The sequence below is a fragment of the Neocloeon triangulifer genome, unplaced genomic scaffold, assembly GCF_031216515.1.
Source record: "Neocloeon triangulifer isolate White Clay Creek 2 clone unplaced genomic scaffold, ASM3121651v1 ptg000003l, whole genome shotgun sequence".
Classification (NCBI taxonomy): Eukaryota; Metazoa; Arthropoda; class Insecta; order Ephemeroptera; family Baetidae; genus Neocloeon; species Neocloeon triangulifer.
This window is the reverse complement of record NW_026775546.1, coordinates 8,473,150-8,492,329: the sequence shown is the minus strand read 5'-3', so window position 1 is coordinate 8,492,329 and position 19,180 is coordinate 8,473,150. Positions and strand designations below refer to the sequence as shown.

The 19,180-nt window shown below is 37.5% G+C and overlaps 8 protein-coding genes across 14 annotated transcripts; 4 read left to right on the top strand and 4 right to left on the bottom strand.

Moving 5' to 3' along the window:
- Positions 1-524: 524 nt before the first annotated feature.
- On the top strand, positions 525-2,256 carry LOC132192544 (crustacyanin-A2 subunit-like). Its single transcript, XM_059612545.1, has 6 exons — positions 525-683; positions 1,051-1,178; positions 1,359-1,483; positions 1,714-1,808; positions 1,890-1,976; positions 2,032-2,256. Exons 1-6 carry the CDS (start codon positions 596-598, stop codon positions 2,157-2,159), a joined length of 651 nt encoding a protein of 216 aa, XP_059468528.1. The 5' UTR covers positions 525-595; the 3' UTR covers positions 2,160-2,256.
- A 736-nt stretch (positions 2,257-2,992) lies between these two features.
- On the top strand, positions 2,993-4,512 carry LOC132192579 (lazarillo protein-like). Its single transcript, XM_059612603.1, has 6 exons — positions 2,993-3,151; positions 3,215-3,342; positions 3,753-3,877; positions 4,008-4,102; positions 4,155-4,241; positions 4,298-4,512. Coding segments are annotated over exons 1-6 (564 nt in total). The 5' UTR covers positions 2,993-3,150; the 3' UTR covers positions 4,426-4,512.
- Positions 4,513-4,986: 474 nt separating this feature from the next.
- LOC132192403 (TBC1 domain family member 7) lies at positions 4,987-7,850 on the top strand. The gene is made up of 9 exons (XM_059612356.1): positions 4,987-5,145; positions 5,203-5,296; positions 5,382-5,577; positions 5,634-5,812; positions 5,868-6,061; positions 6,118-6,213; positions 6,274-6,403; positions 6,466-6,643; positions 6,896-7,850. The coding sequence occupies exons 3-9, from the start codon at positions 5,385-5,387 to the stop codon at positions 7,396-7,398; spliced, it is 1,473 nt and encodes a 490-aa protein (XP_059468339.1). The 5' UTR covers positions 4,987-5,145; positions 5,203-5,296; positions 5,382-5,384; the 3' UTR covers positions 7,399-7,850.
- Positions 7,851-7,902: 52 nt separating this feature from the next.
- Positions 7,903-10,970, bottom strand: LOC132192402 (uncharacterized). Of its 2 annotated transcripts, none has more exons than XM_059612354.1 (8): positions 10,614-10,970; positions 10,177-10,451; positions 9,838-10,121; positions 9,615-9,732; positions 9,337-9,471; positions 9,032-9,280; positions 8,819-8,982; positions 7,903-8,649 (listed from the first exon to the last, which is right to left on the bottom strand). In XM_059612354.1, exons 1-8 carry the CDS (start codon positions 10,750-10,752, stop codon positions 8,511-8,513), a joined length of 1,503 nt encoding a protein of 500 aa, XP_059468337.1. In that variant the 5' UTR covers positions 10,753-10,970; the 3' UTR covers positions 7,903-8,510. The 2 variants fall into 2 exon arrangements, with proteins under 2 accessions (XP_059468337.1, XP_059468336.1); XM_059612353.1 differs by having other exon boundaries at positions 7,903-8,652; positions 10,614-10,969.
- A 139-nt stretch (positions 10,971-11,109) lies between these two features.
- LOC132192404 (SPRY domain-containing protein 3-like) lies at positions 11,110-13,624 on the bottom strand. Of its 4 annotated transcripts, XM_059612358.1 has the most exons (8): positions 13,525-13,624; positions 13,209-13,467; positions 12,850-13,050; positions 12,659-12,794; positions 12,419-12,604; positions 12,215-12,364; positions 11,738-11,997; positions 11,110-11,678 (listed from the first exon to the last, which is right to left on the bottom strand). In XM_059612358.1, the coding sequence occupies exons 2-8, from the start codon at positions 13,379-13,381 to the stop codon at positions 11,408-11,410; spliced, it is 1,377 nt and encodes a 458-aa protein (XP_059468341.1). In that variant the 5' UTR covers positions 13,382-13,467; positions 13,525-13,624; the 3' UTR covers positions 11,110-11,407. The 4 variants fall into 4 exon arrangements, with proteins under 4 accessions (XP_059468341.1, XP_059468340.1, XP_059468342.1 ...); XM_059612357.1 differs by having other exon boundaries at positions 13,209-13,553; XM_059612359.1 differs by having other exon boundaries at positions 11,753-11,997; positions 13,209-13,553.
- A 276-nt stretch (positions 13,625-13,900) lies between these two features.
- LOC132192843 (G-patch domain and KOW motifs-containing protein) lies at positions 13,901-17,029 on the top strand. Of its 3 annotated transcripts, XR_009441374.1 has the most exons (9): positions 13,901-14,123; positions 14,269-14,453; positions 14,510-14,610; positions 14,661-14,764; positions 14,823-14,988; positions 15,046-15,178; positions 15,233-15,525; positions 15,757-15,889; positions 15,945-17,029. XR_009441374.1 is itself a non-coding variant. In XM_059613019.1 (8 exons), the coding sequence occupies exons 1-7, from the start codon at positions 13,981-13,983 to the stop codon at positions 15,508-15,510; spliced, it is 1,110 nt and encodes a 369-aa protein (XP_059469002.1). In that variant the 5' UTR covers positions 13,901-13,980; the 3' UTR covers positions 15,511-15,525; positions 15,757-17,029. The 3 variants fall into 3 exon arrangements, 2 of the variants coding, with proteins under 2 accessions (XP_059469002.1, XP_059469003.1); XM_059613019.1 differs by having other exon boundaries at positions 15,757-17,029; XM_059613020.1 differs by lacking the exons at positions 15,757-15,889; positions 15,945-17,029 and having other exon boundaries at positions 15,233-15,619.
- LOC132192844 (prolyl 3-hydroxylase 2-like) lies at positions 15,617-16,385 on the bottom strand. The gene is made up of 2 exons (XM_059613021.1): positions 15,931-16,385; positions 15,617-15,873 (listed from the first exon to the last, which is right to left on the bottom strand). The coding sequence occupies exons 1-2, from the start codon at positions 16,270-16,272 to the stop codon at positions 15,634-15,636; spliced, it is 582 nt and encodes a 193-aa protein (XP_059469004.1). The 5' UTR covers positions 16,273-16,385; the 3' UTR covers positions 15,617-15,633.
- On the bottom strand, positions 16,679-18,584 carry LOC132192842 (prolyl 3-hydroxylase 1-like). Its single transcript, XM_059613018.1, has 7 exons — positions 18,037-18,584; positions 17,831-17,974; positions 17,588-17,768; positions 17,408-17,533; positions 17,219-17,355; positions 17,013-17,162; positions 16,679-16,934 (listed from the first exon to the last, which is right to left on the bottom strand). The coding sequence occupies exons 1-7, from the start codon at positions 18,466-18,468 to the stop codon at positions 16,920-16,922; spliced, it is 1,185 nt and encodes a 394-aa protein (XP_059469001.1). The 5' UTR covers positions 18,469-18,584; the 3' UTR covers positions 16,679-16,919.
- Positions 18,585-19,180: the final 596 nt, after the last annotated feature.

Sequence of the window (19,180 nt, the reverse complement as noted above, 5' to 3'; positions counted from 1 at the left end):
AGATTATTACATTTGGGGAAAATATAAATAAAAATTAATACAGCGTAATTGTTTCACTTATTGCAGAGAATTCAGAAAATAGAAAATTTAATCTACAGATTCAACTTTTTGAATCACAGTTTGCTTAGTTGCAATTTTTCTCCAGTACAAACTGCGAAGCCTAAACATCATTCAAAAAATCTTAATCACAATGAGTGAATACACTAATGTCATGTGGTAAGAAAATGTCGACTGTTCATCAACACGTCAACACCTTGGAGCTTTGAGACGGTGAATTTGGTCGCAGTAGTCTTCAATTTGATTGAATGATTGTATATCATGTATATGGCAGTGATAATTGCTTTAAAGGACTGCAGCAAAGAGCAAAGCATTGCGTTTATTGAAAATTAAGCTTCAAAAAAACAAAACTAAAATAAAAAATTTAAATTGAGCTTATTTTGAACAAAAAACATTTTTTTATGTTACCAATCAATTTTATCAATTTTTAATGCACCGTCAACAGAAAACATATTTGTAATTTTATCCAGCCTTAGAAACAGTATGCGTTTTGGTGGTACGCATAAAAGTCATTGCAAGGTTAAGTGTATTTCGTACAATGTATAAAAGGGGTGAATTCAGCAGATTTAGGTTTATATGCCAGCCAACTGAGCGCCGAAGAGCATCCAACCGCACTACTGCAAAAAGTAAGAGAATATTTAGTTGCAAAGTGTATTTTGTACCTTGTACACTATATCTTGACATTAATTTTTGAAAAACAGATTAATTTATTGAATTGTGTGCCAGGCATTTTCTTACTTAGAACGATGCCTTTATTGTTAAAAAACTTCGATTCAAATTTATAATTTTTCTATCTTATACGCTGCAGCTATAAACTATTCAAATTGATTTCTTGAATTGCTTTATAAATCATTAAATAAAGAAAATTTAAGTCTTGCGTCTTCATTTAAAATTTTGGCCTAGTTTATTTCAATGTCTTATAAAATAAAATAAATTAAATAATTTGTTTAAACATTTTATGGGCAGTTTCTATACAATAAATTCAAATTTCAGTGTCCATCTCAGCCTCTTTGACTGTTTTTGTGATTTTTATTGTGGTCGTTTCTGGCCAAAATAAGGCTATCACCACCCCTGGCGATTGTCCCAGCGTCACGGTCCAGCAGAACTTTGACTTGCAGAGGGTAAAGAATTAATGATTTCAAAAGACACCAGTTAATTTACTATCAAAAATAGAAATTTTAAAAATTTTAAATATTAAAAAATAGCATCATAAGTGTGTGTTTTTACTGATATTTGATTGATTGATTTATAATATATTATTTTAAAACAACAAAAACACAAAATCAATTATTCTCACGCAGTTCAGTGGTCGTTGGTACCAGTACTCTTCGTACAGCCCTGTCGAGATTGGCAAGTGCGACTATCACGAATATACTGACAATGGCAATGGCACTCTTGGATTCAGCGAATTTACCTTTTTGCCTCAGTAAGTTAGAGCATTCTCATTTTAATTTCTCTTATTCTTAAAAGCAGACATACAAAAGTCCTCAGACTTTTATAAATAAGAACAAAATTCTCACTATTCTAAAATACACATCAAAGCGATCTTTTCACAAAATCATTGGAAAAATAATGCCATAACTTCTAATTTAAGCTGTTTTAAAATATTTATTATTTTTTTTTAACCTTTAATCAAAATTTAAACTGTTATTGCAGGAGAAATAAGGATGTGACCGTTTATGGCCTTATCTATCCCGCCACTGACGCAGGTGATGGAAAGCTCTTGATTACTTATTTCCAGTATGGCAACGGTGAGTTTTTTTTTTACAAAAAAAAAAAAAAAAAAAAAAATATTGCTAAACGTGTGTATTTAAAAAAATTTATATACACAGTGCCCAGGACCTACTACGTTTTGGGAACCGACTACGATAACTTTGCCATTATTTGGTCTTGCAGGAAAGACGGTTCAAACGCTCGTCGTAAGAGTTTTTAATTTTGGATTTTCCGCTTTTTCACTTTAACAATTTTTGGCAGAGACCTCCTGGATCATTACCCGCAAGCGCGTGCCCTCTACAGCTGAGTTGTCATCTGCCAACTCTGTCGTTGACCAGAGCGGCATCCCTAAGGATTATATTCTCACTGACCAGTCTGAATGCGACTAATAAATTTTTGTAAAATGTATTTGGTTTTCCACTTAAAAAATCCCACACAATTCAAATTTTTGTTTTATAAAAGAATAAATTCACGTAATAATTTGGATTTCCAATTTGATTTGATTTTTAAAACCTTTTCACATTTTTGAATTTATTATTTTTTAAGTAGAATAAACAACAATATATAATATTTTAATTTACAGAATCCCCGTATTGATCAGTAAAGACTATTAAGAGACATTTGATTTTTTTTCCAAAAAATCATTTATTAGAAATTAAAGGTATCAAAAGTATTCAATTTCAATGGCCCAATATATGTGTATAAGTTTATCAGAAAAGGCAACTGACCGAGTTTTTAAAAGTAATATAAAATAATATATGCAGACGAAAATAATTTAAATTATTTGAAATTATCATGATTGACGTGATGAATTCAAAATAAAGTATAAGTGCAGCACATTAAGCGATTTTTCAGTAAAAATAATAAATAAAATCATAAATTTTTAATCTTCATCAAATACGTTTACCTAACTTTTAAAATATGTGATAAGAATAAAAACTTTTATTAATTCTCATCGATCTTTACTTTCTTTTCTTTTTGCTACTATGAAAACTAATGAAAATAAAGTTTTCTTGAAAAATTTATTTCTGATTAGTAAATGCGACTTTCACAACTTATGTTTCAAAATGATCCAATCCAAATCATCAAGAGTAATAAAAATAAAAATTTGAGTGCCATCTTTTTTTAACTTAACACTTTCTGCGCAAGAGATGTCACCATATATATGGAGAAGCGAAACTCATGCAACAGAGCACGTACTGTGGAAGTAATATTTAGGATGAGTTATCGTGCAAAAGTCATTGAGACAAATGCCAAAAAAAACTAAGGGTCAGCGGGTCAAGTGTAAGAATAATGTATAAAAAGGCGAATGCAACCGTTTTGTTTTAATTGCAAGCCAATTGAGCACCAGAGCACATCAGACCTCTTGCTTATCTAAACAGTAAGAGAATTTTTTAATTAAATAATTTTCAGTTACCAAAGTGGAAAAATCTGAAAATTTCAGTGTCTTTCTCAACAAAATCCATTCTCGCCTCTTTGGCCATTTGCGTTGTTGCCGTTTCTGGTCTAGCGATCAACACCCCTGGCGAGTGTCCTGCCGCCACAGTTGAGCAGAACTTCGATTTCCAAAAGGTAATTATGATAGGAAATAATTTATTAATGAATTAAAAATTAAAATATTTAGATAATATAAGAATTACCGAGAAAATTTTGTAAAAGCGAGAATTGTTGGAAAATCAAAATTTTATCATTCCTATTATCAGGTTTTTGCATAGCGTTTCAGTCAAAGTTTTCAGGGAGATTATTTTTGGATGAAAATATATATTATAAACCCCGGCCGTCATTAATTTCCCACGGTTTTGCACTGACTTAGTGGCTTACCAATGCAAATAATTATAGAAAAATCCATCAATTTTTATTCCAATATAATTAAAAAAAAAAGGAAGATTCACTCAACATGTTAATTGTATCAGAATCTTCAAAAATGTAATTTAGATTTCCTCAAAATTGTAAACCCTCTGAATTTATTTTCTTTTTACCAGTTCCTTGGTCGTTGGTACCAGTACTCATCGTACAGCCCTGTCGAGCCTGGCAAGTGCGACACTCACGACTATACCGACTATAAAAATGGCACGTTTGGATTTAACGAAATTACCTTCTTGCCCGAGTAAGCTATAAAATTCTTTATAACATCTCAATTTTTTTTATCGAAATAACTAAGAGGATATTTAAAAAAAGAAAAAATCTAAAATGCTGAATTTCTTAATAAGTAAGCGTTATACCGAAATTTATTTCAGGAAAAATCAGCAGGAGTCCACTGCTGGTCTTCTCTACTCGGCCAATGAAGCTGGAGATGGAAAGCTCCTGATTACCTACCCCCAGTATGGAAATGGTGAGTTTTTATTAAAAAAATGCATAACATAACCTTTAATTAATTTTAACAGTGCCCAGGAACTACTACGTTTTGGGAACCGACTACGATCACTTTGCCGTTGTTTGGTCCTGCAGGAGTGACGGTTCAAAGGCCCGTCGTATGATTTATTTTTGTTTTTTATGAACTAAAAAAATTTAACAACTTCTTCGGCAGAGACCGCCTGGATCATCACCCGCGAGCGCCAGCCCACTGTTGCCGTGATTGCATCTGCCAATGCTGTCGTCGACCAAAGCGGCATCGCAAAGGATTTTGTGCTCACTGATCAGTCTAACTGCGCCTAAGTGGTTTTTTTTTAATTGGGTTTTTGTCGAAATACAAATAAATTAATTTACATCCAACCCAATGGTCAATATATAATTGCTTAAAAATTATTTGTTTTAATTAATTTTCTTTCGACCCTCATTATTACACATTTTATTGAATTTTGCTGGTCAGAGCAAAAACAAAATAAATTAAAATTTCAACAACTTTTCTCTAAATTTATTATCAATCGTAATTAATGGTTGCGTATTTTTTTTTCAATAGGTGAAAGTAGTACCCTGCTTCTATACATGCTTTGGCTTTAAAAGATAAACTTTTTTCAGTTGATTCAGTAGAAAATTGTAACTAAAATAAGCAAAATTTTATGCAATATAAAAAAAATATTCTTTAAAAAAAAAAAGGATTTTGTATTAAACGCTTTTGCGTACAACTGGGGTCAACACGAAATCCTGCGGCCCCCGGCCGACTTTCAACCATTCACTCGCAGTCCCAGCGTGAGAAATCACTCAGGTTCCCCCGAGAAAAATCAGCCTGGAGTGGGAATCGAACCCACAATCTCCGGGATATTCTACACTGGGAGTATTTTTCGCGCGCTCCCATTTCTACTTTTTAGAAGAACCTGCAGATGGCGCGTGAAGTTGGAAGTTGACAAATAATGAGCCATGAGCCGGGCCGAAAATCCAAAACAAAGCAAAAAAGTCTCAAAGAAATTTTAGTCAAATTAAGACGCAATATTTTGTGTGAGTGCAGCAATGACTGAAGCAGATTAGCACAATGATTTTTCATTTGGATTTCAGGTTGACCATAGAGAGGAATGTGAGAGTTTACAAAATTAATTTGCTGACAAAGAACGTTTAGAAATTTTACCTAGCCCATATCGTCCATCAACTGGTAAACAAATTAAATTTTCTTACTCTTTAAACATTGAATGGCTTTTGCGGCTTTTGAATTTTTAACGACAGTTTATTATCCCCAGATCATGGCAACCAACGACGAGCGAAACTTTCGAAGTTCCTACTACGAGAAAGTGGGATTTCGCAGCGTCGAGGAGAAAAAGTCACTGGAGATTCTTCTGAAGGAAAAGAGTCTGGACAAAGCAAAGCTAAATCACTTCTGCCTGAGGTTCCCAGTACCTGGCATCCATCGTAGCTATCTTTGGAAGCTACTTCTGGGTAAAATTTCTTCAATTATAATTTACTCCAAAAATTACCGTTGGTTTATGTAATAGGAGTCCTGCCTTTGCAAGTGGCCTGCCACGAGTATGTGTGGTCCTGCAGAGAACAGTCCTTCAATGACCTGGCAAGGATGATGAGGGTGCTCAAGCTGGAAACTCAGTCAGCTCCTCATAACTTAGTGATTATGTGGCTCTTGGAAACTGGAGGAGTTCCGACCGGATGCAAAGAACCGGTACTTGATATATATTATAGAAGAAAAAAATAATTTTAATTTAATTTATATACAGCTTAAGAACAACCCTATCAACGAGAACTTTGCCACTCTGGCATCCATGATGATGGAGTTCTTCGACAACGACGTTGAGGTCTACTGGGTTTCAAAGGGTTTCTTCAACTTCCTCACAAGACTTGCAATCGAAATGCCAAAACTGACTGAATGCACCCACAGCTTTCTAGAGAAGGAAGACTCTGAGCTCTACAAGTAAATGTTCAATTTTGTTTGATAAAAAAAAAAAAAATGATATTTGTCCTCTTAAGCTATATGCTGGACAAAGAACTGCTCCAAAATTTGCCTCTCTTTGACTGGTTTACCTCCATGTTTGCTGTTGTTCTCAATGAATCTTCACTTTGCAAGTAAGTTTTCATTTAATTCATTTTGAGAAATGGTCAAAATATGAAATTTTGCAATTGCAGGGTTTGGGACAAAATGGTTGGCGGCTCCTACAAGATTTTGATCTTCGTTGCCGTCTCTTTGTGTGTTAGCCTGAAAAAATCCATCATGTCCTGTGACACTTCAAACAATCTGAACAAAATATTTGAGAATGTAAGTTCACATAAATTACCAAATTCCGGGATAGTAAAAAATATAAATTAAAAAATAATTAGGTGACTGAAGAGTTTAGTGAATTAGTGGTGAACAAAGGCCTGGACCTGTGGCAGCAGCAGAGCAACCTGATCAACATTGGCCTGGAGTTCAGTGTCAAACATAACCCCACTGCCTTATGGGCTGCTCAGCAGGTCTACTCAATGCCAAATCTCTCCGTTGTTGGTCAGAACACATCAGGTACCTCAGTTCGGAACAAAACCTCGACTGCTTCGAGCTAAGTGCGGCAGTGTGATAAATTTTGTTGAAAACAGTGAATTCTAAGTCGGAACTTAAAACTATACTCTTACCAAGTGTGAAGCATTTCACCAACGCCAGTAGTGCTCCTACAGCGCCGTGTACACAGAAAAAAATAAATTGCTTCAATATGGAATTTGAAAAAATATTTTTTGCCAAAATAATTTCAACTTTGTTTGAACTTTGACATTACAGGTTTCTTAGAACGGCCTTTCACCATGCCAGATCTCAGTCTTCACAATGAAAAAAGCCAAAGTCACTCAGATCACAAGTTGAAACTTGACTTTTCCGTGTTCAGTGAGACAGATGCAGCAGCTTACAGCCCAGAAGCCCCAGCAAAGCACCACACGAGCGGAGACGGGGACAGAGTGGCCTCTCCGATAGAACAAAACAACCAAGTCTTCCTCCGCCACATTGATGAGATGACAAGGGTGCTGAATGAGATGCGGCAGACTACCTACTTCTCCGGCACTCTTCAAAGGAGGCCCAGCAATGACTATGATGAGCCCTGGATGCAAAAGCCTGAAAGATCTGTTCAGTTTGAAAACGAGTCTGCAATTGATAAGGATACAGTTGTGGTTGATGGTTTTGTGGAGACTGAAATGCCAAGCAGAGATTTGATGTTCAGACTGCTCATTGTCATTGGGGTCAATGGCCTGTTTGCCGTCATCATCCTTGTGGTTTGTTTCATGATTTAATTTTGTTTCTTGACCTAGATAAATTTTGCTGTTGTTGTTAATTGAACAATTAATGCTAAAGTTGATGCTGAGGCTGAGAGACCTAAAATATTCTTATTATTTCTAGATGATTTATGAGAAATCAAAATAATAATTGCAAACGTGATGTAAGAATTTAGAATGAGCGAGAATTTAATCTGAAAATGATAATTGATTTCAGTTGAGAGCACTACATGCAAATCTTATCTAGTAAAAAAAGAGCTCGCATTGACAATATTGATGTGAAATTTAAGTCTGACTTGATATCAACTGATAACTGATTATATACAATACCATGTGATTATTGTATGCCATCAATCTCAAAATGAGATTTTAAATTTATTCTGAGTCTAAAAAAATATTTAAAAATTATTTAATAACAAAAAGATTCGAATTAAAATTGGGAAAAAAATCCAACATTTTTTAAGCTGTGGATGAAACAATTAAGTAATAAAGGATTAATTTGTAACAAATACAACATTTTGCTTATAGATTACTTGTATTTTGCATTTGCAAGGAACATCAAAAGAGCATTAATCTTATTCTGTAAACAGTTTTTTAAAATCACAAGCAAATTCAGAGAACACATTGAAGCTTGTCACAACTCAAAGCAGTTTAAAACCAACTGGCTGAGCATCACGAGTCTTGAAACCTGTGACTAGGTAACAAAATGAAAAATAATAGCAACCCGAGAGAAATGCAACACCTTTTATAAGCTTTTCCTCAGCACAGTACATACCGAGATAAATGTAAAAGTTAAGATATTGTGCTTGCATAAATATGGCGGTAACTTCAGCGTAATTATTGAGCTGCAGCTCAGGGATGAGTAACTTTTAAACATGTACAGAATTGAAATTCTAAAACCAAATTCATCCTCTTTTTAAAAGTGGCACAAAAATAGATTGCTTATTGATCGGTTCAACATTAAAATTCAAAATCATCAACAACTTCCCACCTGGAATGAAAAATAATTTTTATACACCAGCTAATAATGCTTTTTGTAACTTCGATTTTCACTCCTCGCTCGGAGTGACAACTATGGTAGGTTTCTGTCCCGCGCATGCAGAGCTGTCCCATGGTGGGCGTTTTCTATCTCAGGAGCCTGGCTGCTGAATGGCCTCATACATTTTCTTGGCCATAAATCGCACATCTTCGTTAGGATGCTGGTTCATGAGAACAAACGCCTTGGTGCGCATTTTCTCGTCCATGTTGACACCGTAGATGGCGGCATACCTGCTGGAAAAATGGTGCGTCACCACCCAATTGAATACCACAGCCAAAAAACAAAAGGAGCAGCCATTTTCGTAAAATAAAAATTGTGAAAAAAATGGCATGCAAAATAATAATATGCCGAATAGATAAATCTAAAATAAAAAAAAAAAATTATAAATTCTGAACCTACATGGTGTCGGGAGATGCTGCTTTGTCCTCGGCTGGTAAATCGATGGTGGGGTCAATTTCATGTTCTTTAACAGCAGTTGTGAGATTTGCCAGCAAAGTGACAACTCGCAAAAGAATGTCTTCGTTTGTGGTTGGGTCAAGTAAATAAATTAACCTCTTTGGAGCCTAAAAATAAAAATTAGGAAATTTTCAAGGATTTGAATGTTTTGTTTACTTGTGCGGCAAGTAGGCTGGGAATTATGTCCTCGTTGCATGAAAGATTGACCAACAGTTTGAGCGTCTGCAACTTGATCTGCGGACTTCCCGTGTCCACCAGTCCGTAGAATGCGTGCAGGGCCGGCAAAAATTCTTCGTGCCAGTTGTTGAGCACAGCAATGTTGGTCAGTGTGAGAAGAGTGCTCAGCACAAGCTTCTCTGACGGGTGTTGGCGAATCACATAGGAAAGCAAAATGGGCACAGCATTCTGTAAATTCACATTTTATTTAAATTTGTCAAAAAAATAATCATGGGGCAAAAAACCTTCAACTCTTTTTGATTTTCTGCATTCAAGGCCAAGTTGCCTAAAGCTCTCACAGCAGCCAGTTGCACGGGTAGCTTTGGATACGTAAGCAGGTTTTGCAGTCTGAACAAACATCCAGCTTCTCTCAATGTGTCCTATGTAACATAAATGGTTTAAATTACAATTTAAAAACTTGAATAACATCCGATAAGTTTAATTTTAGTGAAGTTCATAGCAACGAAATGCTTTTAAATAACTTAAGTAAATTTAAAATAAATTTGGGTCAAAATATAATGACCTGATTTTGCTGAAAGGTTCCACTATCACCAATAATGGTCAACGTCCGTTCAAGTAGGACGTCATCAGTACTGTGCAGAAGGGCAGTGAGGCTCTTAGCTTCGTGGGGAGAAAGTACCCTGAAATTTAAATGCAAATTTTGATTTTTGTACAAATTTGAAATAATTATAAATGAAGGGAAATTATGCCAGATTGAGGTTCTTTAGTGCAAGTTGACTTTTGACCTATTTCTATTGCTGAGTGAATCAAGTCGCAGTCGAAGCTCTGCCTCCTCATCCTGCAAAAGCTGCTCTGCTTCCTGTCGAGTCTTTTCCTCGTGCTCTCTGGCACCATCTGGACTTTTGATCCCAAGATTTCCAGAACGTCTCAGAGACCGCCTGGTCCACCTCCTTCTAGTTGGAGAACCTATGTCCAAAGGACAAGAGGTCAAATTTTCAGTAGAGCGACTTGCCAGAAAGTGGCGAACATCGACAGGGCTCAATATCCTTGGTGAGCTCCACGGAGAAGCCTATATTAATTATAATATAAATTTTTTTATGCATTTCAGTCATTTTTGTATCAACCTGGAGGCTTCGAGGACCTGGCAAAGGGCTTGGTCCATGTCTGGGAGACAATGCAGCAGCTCCTGCACCACCCTGGATGGCCAGCATGGTGTCCGTGAATTGTCTTGCTCGCATGTTCAAATCCCGGATGCGATCCTGGACTGACATTGGTCGAAGGATAACCCTTCCAGAATTGCCCATGTCCAGATTGCCCAGCAGACAGTCCGTCTGCGTAGTTTGGGACAGTCGGCGGAAGTACATTCGAGGGCCAAGAGGGTCATCGTGCCCGTGATACGCTGAAAACATAGACAACTTTTGTTATTGTGGACCTAATGTCACGGTTATTATGAAGAGGGAAAGTGAATTTAAGAATGAATTGTAAGATCAAATTCCAAGGTCTCACGTAAGCCATCCGAGTTCTTACGTGAGGGTTTTGCATCTATAGCAATTTTTTTTACCTTCAGAGTCTCTTCTCTTGCCCAGTTTTCGACAGAAGGCAGTTCGCACAACTGAATAACCAACATAGGCGAACCCTGCAAATATCGCAGAGCAAAGGGCCACTTTGTTGACCGTCTTGTCGCCGCTGGCAGAAGACATCGTCCTGCCTTTTTTCGATTCGGACGTTTGAATTTGCGACTAATCACGTTCCATTTCCTTGCGGCGAAGGACGTCGATTTTCCGAGGAAATTGAGGTGGAGCAAAAGGGACACACAAAAGTGGGTCTAGCGAAGTTAACAAATCAATACTACAGACAGAAACAAACACATGAGAAAAAGGCTGGTGCACTTCAAATGAGGGTGTGTCGACGACTGCGCTGCCTGTGATCGAAGCTGGAAACTCTTGCCGCCTGCAGGTTCAAATGTAGGCAACCAGTTTGTCACATACGTAAAGCGGTTGCATAAATATACAATTACATGTTTGATAATTTTTTGGGGGTGGTTTATCTATAAGATGGTTGCCAAAAAATTTTCTTTTGAACAGTTTGATTTAATTTATCTGTAAAAAAGTAACAGAGTACATTGACAAAAAAAGAAACAACATGACTTTAATCAGTTTACGGACGGACTTGATGTGGTTTATGTTGACCACAAAAACAGAAGCGTAGCACAACAAATTTCAACTCCACTGAAATACAACTAATACTGAGTTTGTGCACATTTTACTAATATGATATTTGTGATTTTAAAAACCAATCAAGTTTTGTCCGCAACTGGCATCACAGTAAAACAAACGTGGCATTTTGATGGCTCAGTCAACCTGTCATGGGGTGCAGGTCGACTCGTACCTTTTCATCGATGCTCAACATACCTACGGTTGGGTAGAACCCCCCTTTTGGAATCAACACTCTCTTTTTACCAATCAGTTTGCTATTTCGGGTAAAAAACACTTCCACGTAAGGCGCCGACGATTTTCCATCCTCGTACTCCCACTCATCGTCCTCCTCACTTTCACTACCGTCCTCGATTCCAATCAAATTTGCCTCACCAGGTGGAGATTCTGGCGAATTTCCAATTTTTGAAGCTCTACAGAGTCAAACAAAAATATAACTATGGCAATATTTGAAGATCGTTTAAATCCATACCTAAGTCTTTCGTACCTGAGTCGTCTCATCCCGTGGCCGTCGTCGTCTTCTTCGTCCTCTTCAACATCTTCTGCGCCCTGTTCACAGTCTTGAGGCTCAAAGTCTCGAGGGAAGTGGATGCCACAACCCATTCTGTCCCCTTTGTGACACCTAGGGCCAAAGGGCTCGCCCACACCGCTGCCAATGAAGATTTTCCCATCGTCAGCATGGTAGCCTATTGAGCCTTTGTTCCAGCCAGGGTGTCGATATCGAGGGAATTCCTGTATATTGAAAATTGCGATTGTGAGATTAATTTATAACTACTTTATTTTTTGTTATATTAGGTTCCGCTTGTATCATTGTTGGTTACAAAAAGATTTAAAAAAAACGAATACATATTTCATTTCACGTCTTTGAATCAATTAAGCAAATAAGACAAAAACCTGAGCAGAATGACGTCAAAGCAACCCCACTCAAATATCAAACACAAGAACTCACTCTGTTTGTAAGGCCGATGGCAATGTAGCAGCTTTCGCCCGGGTCAATTATCTCGATCTCAAAGTAGTGGTTGGTTGTGTTAAGTGCTTGCTTTGCTTGTGCCAGACCCACATCTATGATACTCTTGCCTTTGCCCTTGTACTCTAGGACCTGAATCAGGTAATTATTTAATGCAACGTCATTTTTTTCAATTGGTGTGCGTACTGGTCCGTTGAGCTTGATGTCCGAGAGCCGGTACCACTCGTCTTCGCAGCTGTCTACCGACATCATGACGTCCTCATCTTGAATGTAATGCATCTGGGTCATGATTCTGACTTCCTCACCACAAGAGCTCATCGAGACCATAGGAAAGAAACCCTTGTAGGGTACCCTGGCTTTGACACTTCCAATCTGGAAATCAATTTTAAATCAATATTTTCCTCTTTTTCCGATCACTTTTTATACCTCTTTTCCATTTCTTGTAAAAAAGACTGGAACTTTGGAGCCAGGAACCATTTGGTCAAATTTAACTCCACATCCAATGTGGTCACCCAGTTCACAGCCCTCAATGCATTCAATTCCTTTGGAATTACGAAGAATACTAAAAAAAATTATGGTTTGTTAGAATTTAATCAATCAAAATCTTATCAACATGCCTCCCACTCTCGATGTAAAAGGCTACACCGTCGGCAGTGGTTCCCGGCTGGACATCCATACTTTGATCACGCGGACAAACACCGAGGCATATTGTGCTCTCAACACCTTTGTCCAGAATTTCAATTTCAAAGTAGTTGTGCTCCGGAGTCAACGGTTGGCCAGCAATATACATCCCTCGCATGATTTCATCCTGGGGGTAGCTGCAAAATTGCAATGAAAAATTAATTCAGCTGATCCAGTATGTACATTATATAGGAGAAAGGATATTATCCGATGAATTTTGAAAAATAAAAAATATATTCATCTCATAACTTGAAACGCTTAAAACAAATTTTCATTGTAAATTTTTAATTTAAACCTGAGGTAATCGGAGTCAACGTTGATCCGTTCTGCTCGGTGTCTCGTCATGTCTCTGGACACGGACTCCGAGGGCAGCAGTTTGGAAAAAGGCAGCGCGGGGTGCATTTGCAAAAGTGGATAATCAGCACCGAATGACATAAGCCTCCGGGGCGGCAGGAAATCGTCCATCATTCGGCAGGTTGGACATGGGATGCACCAAAGTTGATCTCGGCGTTTTGGGAAATTCTTGGCGTTTTGTTAAGACTTCCCACGGTCATCTGAGGCACCCCTGTGTCACTCGAAATTAGGGAAAACCAGACAGACTTTGACCATACCAACTCCGTGTTTATGAACGCAGCCCCAACGCAGCCCCTTGCCTAGCGAAAAACGAAACAATTGAAAATCGCCGTTACAATCGATTATAATAGGATTCGTAAAGCCTCCATGTTTCTTGAAAGATATGTGGCGCGAGTCTGGACGAACTTTGATTTGATTTGTATTTTTAATAGTTTTATCTTATTTGCAATCTAAATCGGGAAAAATTTTAGAATAATTACTTTGCATTTATTTGAGACATTTAAGTATTAGCGCAGTTTATTTTGATCTCAAAATCAGCTTCAATTTTCCCAAAAATATCCATTTACCGCTAAAAATATTTATCCAATATGGCGTCCCTAGTTTCCTCCAATAGCAGCAGACTTTCCCTTTCTAGCTAACAAAACGCATGTTTACATTGCAGAAATAGAAGGAACGAGTATTTTTCGCCCAATTTTCACAAATTCTCAAGCAAAATGAGCGAGGATGGACGGGTGAAGATCAGTTTCGGATTCGCCAAGAAACCACCTGTAAATCCAAAGATAAAACTGGCACCGAAAAGCGAGCCAACTGTGGAATTTATTTCGTCGGTGGAAGGACAGGAATTTGAGACGATCGGGTAATTTTAAAGAACATTTAATTTTACAATGTAAAGTACTCTCTAGAACTAATATGTAACGCAAATGCGTATTAACGCTTAAGCTCCTATAATTAAGTTTAATATGTTTTCATAAAGTTAACCATTTGTTGCTTTCTTATTACAGTGGAAAAGTTGAAGAAAAGAAGGAAGAGTTGGTGATTCCTCTCGTCAAAACTGTCCCAGCGTGGCAAAAGAAACTTCTGAAGATTCGAGATGGAAAAGCACCCGCTCGCCCTGTTGCAGCTCAAAATGGAATTAAAACCGAGCGAGATGAACTCGACATTTTAGCAGAGCAGGAAATCCTCAGAGGTTGAATTTTAATCCACCTTTATTCTCCTAAAAAATTCTAAATTTAACTTTTGCAGAGGCTGCCGAGGCGTTACAAGAAAGAGAAGATGATAATAAGCCGAGCACAATTTATATGAATTTGGATGAAGACGATGCTGCTGAAGAAGACAAAGAAGAGGTTTGTTCAAAAAATAATTTTAATTGCTGTTACAATGTTCTTATTTTCAGCCAACAGCTGAGAATTATGAAGCTATCCCAGTGAAAGACTTTGGTTTGGCAATGCTACGTGGAATGGGTTGGGAGCCAGGCAAAGGAATTGGAAGAAATCCTAAGTATGTTAATAATAGCAAATTTTAGAATAGAAAAGGTATTAATACTATAAATTTTCAGAGTTGTGGAAGTAAAAGAACCTGCATTTCGACCCAGGGGAATGGGTTTAGGCGTTGAGGCGAAAAAACCAGTCAAGAAAAACACAGAAGAAGGGCAAGATCTACGAATGTGCAAGGGAGCTTATGTCAAAGTGTTTCAAGGTCCACTCCAAGGTTGTTACGGAAAGGTACTCGATTTTTAAGGTATTTGCGCTCTTTTTCATCTAATTTTTTTTTACCATTAGGTTGAGAGTCTCCATGACACACTGGGACGAGTATTAGTGCGAATGACCCTTGGCAACAAAGTTCAGAGCATTTGTGAGTACATGCTTGAGCTTGTCACTGTAAAAGAGTACAACGAAAAGTCAAGAGTAGTCAGTAAGTTAATTTTTACAAATTTAATAGTTGAGAAAACTAATTTAAAAAATTCAGGTTCCGACAATGCAGCACTGGTTCAACGTAGTTTAGACAAAGTCTCCAATGCCAATGGAACAACTGAAAAGGCTTATGGTCTAGTACATTTGAAGAAGAGGGACCCAAGCCCGGAAAACATTGAGAAAAAAAGGGAAAGATCTCCAGAGAGACGGAAAAAGCACAAAAAGAGAAACAGAAGCCGAGAACAAAAGAGAAGCAGGAGTTCCGACCGAAGAGACAAGAGGAGAAGTCCCGAGAGAAGAAAAAGGAGTAAAAGTCCACATCGACGCAGATAGCGATAAACGTTTTTTGTAAGTTTTGGCCTCCTTAATTTAAAATACTTAAGAAACCTGAAACATAAATCTGTAAATGGAAGTGAACAATTAAAAGCAGGTCCACGTTTAATTTGATGCATTTATTCAATCTGAAATTAGTTGCTCCAAATCCAAAAGTAGTTTTGGTTCAACCTTACCGTAAACCTTTATTTGCCTGACAGTCTCTTGAGCCAAAATTCTCTCACTCTCTTCTCGCTCCTTCTGCAGTGTGAACCACAATCCTAGGGCGTAACGACATCCTTTTTGGACGCCGAGCACTCCGTGCAAATTTTCCGGCCCAGCGCTGAAGGCGACTAATCTTCCACACTTTGGTTCTATTGCGGTCTACAGAAAAGAAAATGTGAGGAAAACAATACAATTTTGATGGCTGTCTTATCTAACCTGAACTTTGTCAGCCTCGAAATTGCTCACGAAAACCAACTGTCCACCAACAAACTCTTCGTTAAGGTAAACTATGGCGCTGAAGTCCCTCCAGCTGAATGCAGGAAGGTCTCGGCTGCATGTGCCATTTGCAAAAGGGATGCAGTTGTCTGCGTGAATTTCATGGCTCATGTGGCCTGTGGATTTTTTCTCTTCCACTGCGCATCGACGAACCAAATGTGTGAAAGAGAAATACAACTCTTCTTTAATGCCAAATTTTGATTTAACCACGCCAAGTGTCTTCTCAGACATAGCTACAAATTTATCAAGCTCTTCAACGTCTATTAAATTTCTTGCCACCATCTAAAATTGTGACTTAGGATTTACATTTTTTATATATTATTATTTTACTAAAGCCATTCTGCTTAAGGAAAGTCCTGAAAATGTTTCAAACTCATTGTTGGGTGCTTTTCGTTCCTCATTGTATCCATCGTCTAAAATGCCAGCTTTCTATTAGTAGATAAGGCATGATAAAAATCCAGAACATTTTTAAAAATTAAAAACTTGCCTTCGAAAGGTTTATCAAAAATGTGCACTCCTTTCCGTTGTAGAAATTTTCCAAAAGAAATCTCTGTTGAAGCTCATCAAAGTTTTCTAAAACCTGTGATTAACATTTAAATGTTTTTATGAAATTTGTTTTGCAAGTGCATAATTGAACCCTTGTGCACTTTGAATTCTGTGGATCAGCAACCAGGCAACAACAGGGAAGTTTATGTTTGTAACTCTTGTTTTATTGTGTGACAAGTTTAAAACCGTGCAATAGATACATTTATTCTCCGCACTCCTTTACATGCAAGAAAACGTAAAATATATAATTATGTTAGTAAACATTTAAAAAAGATATAATTATTTCCTCTATCTAACAAAATCACTGAGTCTTTGGCATTGGCAGTGGTCGATAGCAGAGCGCAAACTCTTCAAAATTTTCGCACAATGCTGAGCCTTAATAGTCAGGAACTTTCATCCTGTGGCAAGAAAGAACAGACAAATATTCAGATTTGTGCAAAATCTAAATACCAACAATAAAATTCACTCGTACTTACCTCATCAACCTTGTTGTCCTCTTCTTGCTTCGAAATTGTCTCACCGTCGTCCCCCTTTTTATTTCCTGCTTGTTTGTAATTGTATTCTGTAGATATGAAATTGAGAATCTTCTGCTCATACTGGAACCTTTGAATGTATTCAAATGCTTCCTAAATTTATTTATTTATTTTTTAATTGAATAACATTAATTTAATTTCACGTTTACTTGTCTAGGATGAAAATATTCCTTGCGTGCTTTTGGAAGGGACTTGTAGTATTTGAGATTTTCCAACATTTCCTCATCAGCAGGGTAAAAGAGGAGATAACTCATGGCTGCCTCGCATGCCTCTTTCAGCTTCCCAACTTGCACAAAAGGTTAATTTTGACATAAATTTAATAAAATTGATGCGTTTACCTTTGAAGTAGGCAAACTGGAGGTAGTGGTAGTGGCTGGGCAAGAGGTCGGTGTGCCTTTCGCCATTCAAACTGTTCAAATTGTAGGTGCAGTTGGACTTGCATTTTAAGCAATAGGCAAAATGATCTGAAGTTTCAAATTCAATAAAATAATTTAAATAAATATTGTTAATCAAAATACTTGAAATGGATGGCACAAATTCAGGGAACCAGCCCTGATCGAAAGGTCCCTCGCAGTAAGCTCGGCACTCTTTTTCATTTTGCATATAATCTGCAAGTGACTCTTCAAAATACTGGATAACTGCCTCAAAATTTTTCTTATCGTACGCATCAACTCCGTGTACATAAAGTGACACAAATTTCTATCCAATAAAAATCCATCGATCAGTGAAAATTTTCTAATATATTTAAAAAAAATTTCTACCTTTGCTTCAAGATTGGTTATATCGTTTCTGTCCACTTCCGGCAGAGATAGGTAAAAATCAAAATTTTTCTTCATGCTCGTATGATGTGGATTTGCGACCAAAAAAGTGAAAGCGGCGTCCGCAGCTTGTTTCAGCATATTTCTCTAGAATATTAATTTTACATTTTATTATTAAATTATTTTTATTAATTTTTTTTAATAGCAACCTGAAAATAGCAGAGCTGCAAGTAGTCATACGGCGCCAAGCTCTCAAACTTCTTCAGCACTTCCTCCTTGTACACCCCTCTCTTTTCGTGCACCGTACCCTCGTTGCACTTCATCATACACAGGGTAGTCCTGATTTGCCTCTCGAAGAAACCCAAGTCCTCCACGTCGATCATTGAAAGAGGCTGCGCAGCTTCTGCCTCGTCCTTGCATCGGAGGCGGCAGAGCACCACCTCGGACTTGTACTGCTTGAAGTCGGCCATCGACTTCTGCATGGCGTGGAGGCACTCTTGCCAGTGCTCGTCCAGGTAGGCCGTCGCACCCTCTTCAAACCACTGCACGAAGTCCTTGAATTCCGTGCCATCATCTTTGGCCGAGACGAGCAACAACGACGAGAGCAAAATAAAAGACAAGTTGATGGTCCGTCCAGCCATGTTCGAAGGAGGAGCGATTTGTTTTTTGTTTATCCTCACTCCTCGCGGATGCTGCTGGCTGGAGCCGAGAGAGCAGGATCTTTGGCTTGGCAGCGTCGCATCCGCTCCGAAGATCGTAAAAAGAAAAAAGAAACACTGAAAAGAAAAAGAGGCGCGCGGGATCGCTTGCTGACCACGCGGGTGTGCGTGGGTGTTTATATTACACTGGTGTCCAATTACTCGACTTTGTAATAAATGGATTCAAAGAAAAGAGGAAGAAGAAATATTTAGTATTTAAAAAGCTTTTTTTAATAATATATCTGATCAAATGTTTAACATTGGTTCTGACAAATATAATAATTTTATTAAATAAATTTAAAAGCCAAAAAAGACAATGCACGAAGAGATCAAACAAAAATCCGGCCTGCACCTTGATGTGGCACCCTGCGGTGTGCCGAGGCCAAAAATAATGCGATTGAAAAAGTAAAAAGGAAATATTTTCAATTTTCTTATTCTTTTAAATAATATATGTATTACTTTAATTATTGCACTTTCCCTTTTTTGATTGCATAAATTGAATCTCGAACATAAATTATTGGTTTTTTATAACTACCAAAGATTTTTTACAATTGCAGTGGTAACTAAACTCTCCGGTTTTGCTGCCCTGTTGGACACCTATGATTTTTTTTATATCTCTGGTATTCTGATAAATCCGGCATCCGACCACGATTTT